This window comes from Primulina tabacum, chromosome 3 (assembly GCF_025594145.1).
Source record: "Primulina tabacum isolate GXHZ01 chromosome 3, ASM2559414v2, whole genome shotgun sequence".
In the NCBI taxonomy this organism is placed as follows: Eukaryota; Viridiplantae; Streptophyta; class Magnoliopsida; order Lamiales; family Gesneriaceae; genus Primulina; species Primulina tabacum.
In genome coordinates, this window is record NC_134552.1 from 39,233,858 (window position 1) to 39,244,944 (window position 11,087).

Genomic DNA, 11,087 nt, shown 5'->3' on the forward strand with positions numbered 1-11,087 from the left:
AAAAATCAAAAAAAAAAATCATTTCTTTTCATTCAAAATAGATGAAATTCTCTCAAAAATTTGAAAATATTTTCCCTCTGTTTCTAAAAATGTTCTAAGAAAAATTTATGCAATTAGGTGTAAAAAATTGAGATTGCTAATGCAAAAATAAATTCCAGAAGATATTCGTCTTGTAATAGAAGCTAAGGTCCGATTAGGAGGAGAAGTTCCACAGTCATTGCTCATTCGGTAAATGCCTGGATTAGGAAAAAAGCACTTATGTAAAAAAACGAAGGGCCAAAAGGTTAGGGGTTTGTCATAAGTGTGCAAGATGGACTTGTGACAAACGATGTAGATCTTTTGGATGTGTTTCTAATAACAAAGAAGATAAAATTGGTTTCATTAAGAATGGGCTGAGTAACGAGTCTTTAGATAACATCTTATTGACTCTTGATACGCATTCTAGTGGACACGTGCATATTGAACTTTTAAGTCTATGGAAACAATTCCAAGATGAGCGTAATCGTAATAGTCTTGGGAATTCAACTAAAAAAGACCATGTTTGCCAATTTATAAGAAAATTGGATGGGAAGCATATCTTTGACTTATAGAAGGCGTTGAAGCTGTTTCTGGACGTAAAACCAGAGGAAAATTGTGAGCCACAATCACACTACTGTCTATATGCATGTGTGTCATTAATGTTTTTACTGTTTATTCTGCTTACAGCTGACCCATAGTTTTGTGATGATAATATATTACCCCTATAAAATATCTCATCTTTCTCTATACTTTCACAGACCAAAAAGAAAGTAAAAACATGGCTGGATCCTCTGCACAAACATTGAAAAATATTTGTGTATTTTGTGGGTCGAGTCCTGGAAAAAATGAAGTGTTTGTAGAAGCAGCCAATAATCTTGGAAAGATAATGGATGAGAGAAAAATTCACTTGGTATATGGGGTAGGTTATATTGGGTTAATTATATCTGTTTCAACATCTGCTCATCTTGGAGGTAATCAGGTTTTGGGTATTATTCCTACAGATTTAGCTGAAGGAAATATTACAGGTGTTACGATTGGAGAGGAATTAAAATTTATTCTATGTATGAAAGAATCACCATAATGATTGAAAATTATGATGCTTATATCGCACTACCAGGTGGTTTTGGTACATTAGAAGAAACTTTTCACACTAATTCTTGGGCACAACTTAATATCCATAATAAACATGTGGCTTGTTGAATATCAATAATTATTATGATAGTTTGTTGATATTTCTTGATAAAGCTGTAGAACAGAATTTCATTTCAGAAAATTCACGACGGATGCTCATCTCTGCTTCGACTGCTAACCAATAAATTGATGATTTGGAAGCTTTTGTTCATAAGCCTGAAAAAAATGATAACAAAGATCAATTGGCCGCAATCTAGCAGTAAGACAAGAAAGTTGGATCATTGATTCAAAAGTCGTGGATTGGTTTATGTTTGTTATCTTCAATAAAATTCCAGGTGATATCTCTTTCATTATGTACTCTTTATTAATAGTTATTTTGACATTAGAGACAATGTCATATTCTGATTGAGGGGAAGAACAATCTTATAAAAAAAAACTTTAAAAAAATTTAAATTAAAAAAAAATATTTTAAAATAAAAACATGTTTATTGTTTGTATCTTAGTAATTTTGCGAAAATAAAACACAATACATGTTTGAAATATTTAAAGTAAAAAATATATTAATCTATCTAAGGATGTTTAAATTTTTGTTTTAAAAAAAAGTCAATTTTAATATTCTGATCACTATAAAAATATGATTTATGAAATGTTTTTGAGTGATTAACCATTGTGAGTGAGTGAGGAGGATTGAGAAAACATCTTTCGAGCCATTATTTATCATTAGAGAGGCTATTATTGTTTAGATATTGAGTTCTTATTTTGAAGGAAAAAAATAGGTATTTCCTGAAAAAAAAGAGAAAAAATAATGTTGAAGATCTATGTAATTTTGAAGTTATATGCTACGACCCTATTATCTTTCATAATAAAAAGAAAAAAAAATAGAAAGAGAGAAATATATTGTACAAATTAAATAAATTTTTACTCAGACCTGCATACCGTTTCAGCACTTCCATTATCTTTTTGGCTAATGATCAACTTTCTATTCTACCCATACATTCTCTGTTTCATTCTATATCATTCAATACCATTAATATCATATCTTGAAGCCATAAACCATCAACATTGCATCACGTATCCCAAACGATCAACATAATAAACCATAAAAAGAATAATGAACATACTTAATCATAATCATTACCTTACATCAGAAACATACGAATGTCGGGGCGTTACAATTCTCCCCTCCTTAAGAAATTTCATCCTAGAAATTGCCATTACTGTGCGAATAACTCAGGATATCTCTTTTTCATTTCTTCCTAAGGCTCCCACGTTGCTTCTTCAACCAACTGATTACGCCAAAGAATCTTGATAATGCCGATTTCCTTATTCCTCAGTACTTTAACCTTGCGATCTAAAATCTGGATTGGTACTTCTTGATACGTCAAGTTCGGCATCAGATCCAATGGTTCATGTCTGAGAACATGGGAAGGGTTCGAGATGTACTTCCTGAGCATTGAGACGTGAAATACATTGTGGACTCTATCCAAGTCTGGCGGTAAGGCTAGACGATATGCTCTTTCTCCAATCCTATCCAGAAATTCAAATGGGTCGATAAATCTTGGGCTTAGCTTACCTTTCTTCCCGAATCTCATTACCCCTTTGAGGGGAGAAATTTTGATAAAGACATGATCTCCAACTTCAAACTCCAAAGGCCTTCTTCGATTATCGGCATAACTTTTCTGTCTGGATTGGGCCATCTTCATTCTATCCCGAATTAAAGCAATCACATCAGCTGTCTGTTGGACCAATTCTGCTCCTAACATCTTCCTTTCACTGACTTCATCAGAGTTCAACGGTGACCTAAATCTCCTGCCATACAATGCCTCGTATGGTGCCATGCCAATCGTCGCCTGATAAATATTGTTATATGTAAATTCAACAAGTGGGAATTTAGAATCCCAGCTACCAGGAAAATCAATCGTGCAGGCTCGTAGCATATCTTCAAGAATCTGAATCACCCTCTCTGACTGACCGTCACTCTGAGGATGATATGTTGTGCTAAAAGCCAACCTGGTGCCCAAGGCTCTGTGAAAGCTCTTCCAGAATTCAGAAGTAAACCTTTCGGTCACGATCAGATACAATTTACACAGGGATACCATGAAGTCTCACAATCTCAGCTACATAGAATCAGCATAATGGTTCATTGTAAACGTTGTCTTGACCCGAAGAAAATGAGCCGACTTGGTTAACCTATCAACAATCACCCAGATGGAGTTGTAACCCTTTGGTGTTCTTGGAAGTCACGTTACGAAGTCCATAGTGATGTTCTCCCACTTCCACTAAGGTATTGGGAGAAAGTTCCAGCAGGTCTTTGATGCTCAAATTTACCTGCTGACATGTTAGACATTCGGATATAAACCTTGCAATATCACTTTTCATACTTGGCCACCAATATAGACGTCGGAGATCCTGATACATCTTGGTGCTACCTGGATGTATCGAATATGGCGTGGTATGAGCTTCTGTCAAAACATCCCTTCGAATATCATCACCATTGGGAACACATATCCGACCTCTAAACGTTAACAAATAATCAGTTTTCATTGCAAACTTTGTATTTCCTTTCTTATCGGCTTTGGATATCAATTCCATCAATTGATTGTCATTAGGTTGCTCCCGTCGTATCCTATCTGTCAACGTAGGTCGAATAACCAAAGCTGAAAGTCTAGCGATGGTCCCTTGCTCTACTATAGCAATCTCGCTCCTCTGAAGATCCAATAACAACGGCTTCTGAATCAACGAGCTCAAAGAAAAACTGACTTGCGGCTCAAAGCATCTGCAACAACGTTTGCTTTACCTGGGTGGTAGCTAATGGTCACATCATAATCTTTAACAAGTTCTAACCACCTCCTCTGCCTCATATTGAGTTCCTTCTGTGATAATAGATATTTCAAGCTCTTGTGGTCTGTGAAAACTTCACATTTCTCGCCATACAGATAATGCCTCCATATTATCAATGCGAAGACCACAGCCACCAATTCAAGATCGTGAGTGGGATAATTCTTCTCGTAGTCCTTCAACTGACGAGAAGCATAAGCGATTACTTTCCCATGCTACATCAGTACAGCTCTAAGTCCCATCTTTGATGCATCAGTATATACAATAAAATCATTAGTTCCGCACGGAATTGCTAGGATAGGGGCTGATGTCAACTTTTCTTTCAACACTTGAAATCTGTGTTGGCACTCGTTAGTCCACTCAAACTTCACCGCTTTCTTCGTCAGATTGGTTAATGGCAGGGCTATTTTTGAGAAATTGGCAATAAAACATTGATAATAACCTACCAAACCAAGAAAGCCTATGCAACTCGGAGACTGTCGTAGGAATAGACCATTGTTTAATCGCTTCAATCTTCATGGGATCCACTGCAATGCCGTCTTTTGAAACGATATGGCCCAGAAATGATACTTTCTCTAACCAGAATTCACACTTTTTCAACTTTACTTATAACTAATTTTCCCTCAATAACTGTACTAAAGTTCTGAGATGTTCGGCATGAAGTTCCCGAGTCTTGGAATAAATCAGGATATCGTCAATGAAAACGATAACGAAGCTATCCAGATATGGCTTGAAGGCCCGGTTCATTAGATCCATGAAGTACCGACGGAGCGTTTGTCAACCCGAATGACATGACTAAGAACTCATAATGGCCATACCTGGTTCTGAATGCAGTTTTAGGGACATTGGCTTCCCTAACTTTCAGCTGATAGTAACCAGAACGAAGGTCGATCTTTGAAAACATTAACGCTCCCTATAGCTGATCAAAGAGATCATCAATCCTTGGCAATGGATATTTATTCTTGATCGTGGCTTTATTGATCTCTCTGTAATCAATGCACAACCGCAAGGATCCATCTTTCTTTTTGACAAATAAAACCGGAGCTTCCAACGAAAAAGAACTCGTACGAATAAAACCTTTCTCTAATAGATCCTGCAACTGATTCTTCAGTTCCTTCATTTCAATCGGGGCCATTCGGTAGGGAGCTTTCGAAATCAGAGCAGTACCTGGAACCACGTCAATCACAAACTCCACTTCACAGGTCAAGTGGTAATCCAGGCACATCATCTGCAAATACGTCAGGAAAAATCCTTGAACTACCTCAATCTCATTCAACTTCATTGTCATCTCAGTATTCAAATCTTTCACAGCAGCTAAAAACCCCTGACACCCCTCGGATAACATTTCCTGAGCTTTGAGACAAGAAATACAAGGAGTGCCAAGCGAAATACCTGAACCTGGAAAATCCCGCTATCATCATCTTCTATAGGAAATCGCACCATCTTTGCCACGCAGTCAATAAAGGCACGATATGACGATAGCTACTCCATTCCCAAAATAATATCAAACGCCACCATGAGAATAATAATAAGATCAGCAAAATAGATTTTCTCATTCACTTGTACTGTACGACCTTTAAGAATATTAGAAGGCCATATTTCGTCTCCCGATGGCAACAAAATACTATAGTGAAGGAGTTCAAAAGATGGAACAACATTCAATGAGCTCAAGAATAAAGGAATGCGTAGTACCAGTGTCAATCAATGTACTAGCGGCCTAGCCTGAAATTAAGATAGTACCTGATATAACAAAAGAATCAGGATTTGCGCCTTCTTTGGTCAATAAGAAAATTCTTCCTTGAACCCTATCCTTCCTTTTCTCACCCTTTACTGGACAATTTTTGATGACATGTCCAACACCTCCACAACGAAAGCATCGATTACTTCCAAACAAACACTCACCTGTATGAATTTTGCCACATTTTGGACATACATGTTGATCATATGCAGGCGGTGGCATAGGAGCTTTGGGTCGATTCTCCTCTTTCTCTTTGCCTCTGAACTTGCCCTTACCTTTCCATCCAGAACCTTGGCCCTTAGTAGAAAAATCTTGTCGCTTCAACTGTCTTTCTCTTTCAATTTCCTTATCGTCCTGCTCGCCCATCCTTGCCGTTTTCAACAATCTCTTTATATGAAGCAGCTTTATACATTAGAACGTCTCTTTTAATATCAGCCCGGACACCTCTAAGAAAATGCTCGCCCTTTTCAATGTCATTACTGGCCAGATATGGAGCAAAATGACACCCCTCTTCGAATTTGAGAATATACTCTTGCATTGACATATTGCCTTGCTTCAGCTCTAGAAATTCCTTCACTTTCTGACTTCAAACATTTCGAGGAAAATATTTGTCGTAGAATAAATCTTTAAACTCCTGCCAATTGAGTGCCGAGACATTAACTGATACCTTGGAGGCGTCTCACCAAATCGTCGCAGTCTTGGTCAGTAGAAAAATGGCACAACTGACTCGATCATTATCGTCAAACAGCAGATAATCATAAATAGCCTCCACAGCTTTGACCCATTCCAAGGCGACCATGGGATTAGTGCAACCATCAAATTCTGGTGGCTTCATCTTACGAAATCTTTCGTATGCGACTTCACTACTGGGCTCAGGGCCTCACTTGCTCTCTTTCTCTCCCTCGCCCTGCATTCTGCATCCGTAAGTGGGTCGAGTCCTGGAAAAAATGAAGCGTTTTAGAAGCAGCGAATAATCATGGAAAGATATTGGATGAGAGAAAAATTCAATTGGTATATGGGGGAGGTAATATTGGGTTAATAAGATCTGTTTCAACATCTGCTCATCTTAGAGGTAGTCAGGTTTTGGGTATTATTCCTACAGATTTAGCTGAAGGAAATATGACAGGTGCTACGATTGGAGAGGAATTAAATGTTTATTCTATGTATGAAAGAATCACCATAATGATTGAAAATTCTGATGCTTGTATCGCACTACCAGGTGGTTTTGGTACATTAGAAGAAATTTTTCACACTGTTTCTTGGGCACAACTTAATATCCATAATAAACCTGTGGCTTGTTAAATATCAATAATTATTATGATAGTTGTTGACAGTTCTTGATAAAGCTGTGGAACAGAATTTCATTTCAAAAAATTCACGACGGATGCTCATCTCTGCTTCGACTGCTGACCAATAAATTGATGATTTGGAAGCTTTTGTTCATAAGCCTGAAAAAAATGATAACAAAGGTCAATTGGCCGCAATCTAGCAGTAAGAAAAGAAAGTTGGATCATTGATTCAAAAGTCGTGGATTGATTTATGTTTGTTATCTTCAATAAAATTCCAGGTGATATCTCTTTCATTATGTACTCTTTATTAATAGTTATTTTGACATTAGGGACAATGTCATATTCTGATTGGGGGGAGAACAAACTTATTAAAAAACTTAAAAACAAAAATTTATATTAAAAAAAATTATTTCAAAATAAAACCAGGTTTATTGTTTATATCTTAGTAATTTTGCAAAAATATCACACAATACATGTTTGAAATATTTAAAGTAAAAAATATATTAATCTATCTAAGGATGTTTAAATTTTTATTTGAAAAAAACCAGTCAATTTTAATATTCTGATCACTATAAAAATATGATTTATGAAATCTTTTTAAGTGATTAACAATTGTGATAATATCAGTTATTAAAGTATGTGGCCCAAGATATACCTGATAAGAGTGCCTAAAATTTTAAATTCACACATACTTTGTGAGTGAGTGGGGAGGATTTAGAAAACAGCTTTCGAGCCATTATTTATCATGAGAGAAGCTATTATTGTTTAGATATTGAGTTCTTATTTTGAATAAAAAAAATAGATATTTCCTTGAAAAAAAATAAAAAAATAATGTTGAAGATCTATGTAATTTTAAAGTTATATGCTACGACCCAATTATCTCTCATAAAAAAAGAAAAAAAGAAAGTAAAAAATAAAAAGAGAGAAATATATTGTACAAATTAAATAAATATGTGGTCATGGAGCTTATACTTAGTCTGATTCTATGATTTTATGGAAAAAAAATCAGGAAAATATATATATATTATATATATAAAGAATAACTAGATTGTGAATCAATAGATTTCCTATCTCTTGATTAATTTGGCTTGTTTGTCTGTCTGCATTCTGTAAACCATTTTCCTGGTCATTTATTTATATTCCAACTCCAGGAAAGAAATTGTTCCCATGAATTGAAAAATTTATTAACCTTTGAGGATATGAAGTTGAGACTCTTATTAGGAATTTCTGAAGGCAATGTACATTTAATTAACTGAAAATAAGATTTGAACTTATCAGCTCGGATTATTTCATAAATTATAATTATGATGACCTTGATATAACTTTGATAGTTTTCAAATTTAATTTAAACACTTTGATAGTTCTGATTACATTTCTATTTAAATTAATCCATATGTTTTGTATTTCTATTAACGCTTAAATTGCTAGGGACTAGCAATAAACTTGTTGGGAGGTGTGATAAACATAAAAAATTGTACATTAATTAAATGTTTTATAATATAAATTTATAGTTTTTGTTTTATTAAATATTTAATATTATATGTTTTACAATAAATTGTATAAAATACAAGTTGTTGTGTAATTATATGTTTTTACTATTTTTACAAGTTCAATAAAAACAAGAATAACATTGCCGTTGCAAATGGGATTAAAATGATTCTTGGACCTGTAGAAAGTTGATGTTAATATCTACAATCTTGGAGGCAAGCTTGAGATAAAAATCCTCTCACAATTGGGATCAAATTAAGCAACAAATAAAGTTATCAAAGGAGTGGCAGTTTTGCCATGCTCTAAAATTTTTACCATATCTCTCAAATTACTTGGTCAAATGGTAAAAAAAATACCACAATTCAAACATCTCAATTATCTACATGTTATGTTTTATGTGTAAAAGATAATTCGGATGGGAAAATTTTCAAAAGTGATGTGTATAATGACATAATTTCTTGAAACACCAATGAAGACTTATGTGTAAAAAAATAATATTTTATTTTTTGTTGTCTCCCCAAATTTTGCTATAAATAGGAGTGCATTGTAATGTATTGAGATATCCCTCATTTTTATGAACAAACCTTTTAATTCATAATATTTCTCTCTTTGTTTTTCTTTTATTACTTCATTTAAATATATTTAGCATGTTAATTTCATATTCAAAGTTTTACACTTTGAATAATGAGTAGCTAACTTCCCAAAATTGAGATGAAAATGTGAAACTCTTGGTATGATAATACGGATATAAAAAGATAATAATCTGTGTTTTATAATATTTAATCATTATTTTTTGTTTATATTATATTTATTTCTTTAAGCATTATTATACCCTACTTATAAATGGGAGTTTTGATTTATTGTTGCTATATGTTACACTAAATCTTGGAACTATTTAAATGTTAGTTTGGTATTACCAATCATTTAAAGTGGATGGCTTGATTTATTATATATGAATATATCATAATAATAATTTGTTGGTACCATTTAAATGTTTGTTGGGTTTTACCAACCATTTAAAGTAGGAACCTTGATTTACTGATTATAAAAATATATATAGCACAATAAATACTTGACAACATTTATAAGTTTTGATATATATTATATATACTTATAAGATAATTATATATAACATAATACAAATATGATTATGTTAGACTTAATTTAATTGTGGTGATGAGAGTCAAAACCAGTAGGTCGAGATAGCTTAATCAGAAGACAGTATAATAAGCAGAAGCTCTCGTATCGCTTAAATAGAAGCAGTACTTTTCGATTACTTAACGGCTTATATAAAGTATAATCAGAACTTAAAAAAGGAGAAGCGGAACTTTGCTTAAACAATATGAACTTAACGTCTTTCGTTTGATAGTTACAAGTCTTAAATGTTACTGTTACTTTACCTATTACTAGTATTAATTGCACCATTAATGTTTTATGAAGTCATTTAAAGCACCTTACTAGTTTTGGTATAAAACTAAGACTGATTGTTCTGAAGCTTTTTGCAGGACTCTTTTTCGGTGATATATTTGATTTGCTCAGCAGTCAAAGAAGCCGTTTTGTTTATAGACGTTGGATTTAAAGCTTTCTATATATTATATAGGGATCAATCCTATATAGAAAACAACAATCATTTTTATCGAAAAACATATTATCTATCCAACGTTAGTTTGAGCAAATAAAAGAACTACTCGTTATCTTCAAAGCTCAACATACGGAAAAGCAGCGCACTCGTTATAGCAATTATCAGATCTTCTGAGATCATATTGTGCTGATGTTTCGTTATCTCTTCACAAGCTATTCACTTTACTATATCTTATTGAGAAAAGTCTTGTAATTTGGAAAACAGTCTTTTCCAGAACTTTGTTGTATTCGTCTTATTGTGTTGTGAAGCCAAGAGTTTCAGTAGGCTAAGGGTAAGTCCTACTGAAGTGGCTGCGTACAAGAGTTGTACTGTAATAACCAAAGTCTTTTAGTGATACCTTCTGGAAACAGAAGAAAGCGAGACGTAGAAGATTTCATCTTCGAACTTCCAGAAACAACCACTGTCTACTGCCTATTGTTTTATTGTTTTCACCCCATACCATCAAATCGTTTCTGAAATTTTTATTGTGATCTGCTAGATATTTATTCGAACAAGATAAGCTATAATCTCTAACAGGATTCTAGCACCCTTTGCAAAAACATCCAAGAAACGAAGAGTTTATTCACCCCCCTCTAAACTCTATATCAATCCTCAACAAGTGGTATCAGAGTAGATTTTTCTTGTTCTAAAAATTTACAACAGAAATGGCACACTTCAGCAAAGTTCCTATGTTTTCAGAAGAAGATTTTGATGATTGGAAGATCAGCATGCAAGCCCATCTTGCAGCCCTAAGATGATGACATGTGGTTTGTCAACACAGATGGTCCATTGAAAATTCTAAAGCCTAATACAACTATTGTTGTTACTGATGGTGCACCACAAATGCTTGAAAAGTCAAGAAGTGAATGGACAGGCGAGGACAAGAAGAAAGCAAACTTAGACAATGTTGCGAAGGATATTCTCTACAAAACACTTGAAGAAAACACCTTCAGCAAAATCAAGA

The 11,087-nt window shown here is 34.0% G+C and overlaps 1 protein-coding gene across 1 annotated transcript; it reads right to left on the reverse strand.

Annotated features, from left to right (window-relative positions):
• Window positions 1-2,405: 2,405 nt before the first annotated feature.
• LOC142538706 (uncharacterized) lies at window positions 2,406-6,560 on the reverse strand. The gene is made up of 7 exons (XM_075644006.1): window positions 6,453-6,560; window positions 5,921-6,112; window positions 5,380-5,469; window positions 5,027-5,335; window positions 4,806-4,900; window positions 3,509-3,925; window positions 2,406-2,958 (listed from the first exon to the last, which is right to left on the reverse strand). The coding sequence occupies exons 1-7, from the start codon at window positions 6,558-6,560 to the stop codon at window positions 2,406-2,408; spliced, it is 1,764 nt and encodes a 587-aa protein (XP_075500121.1).
• Window positions 6,561-11,087: the final 4,527 nt, after the last annotated feature.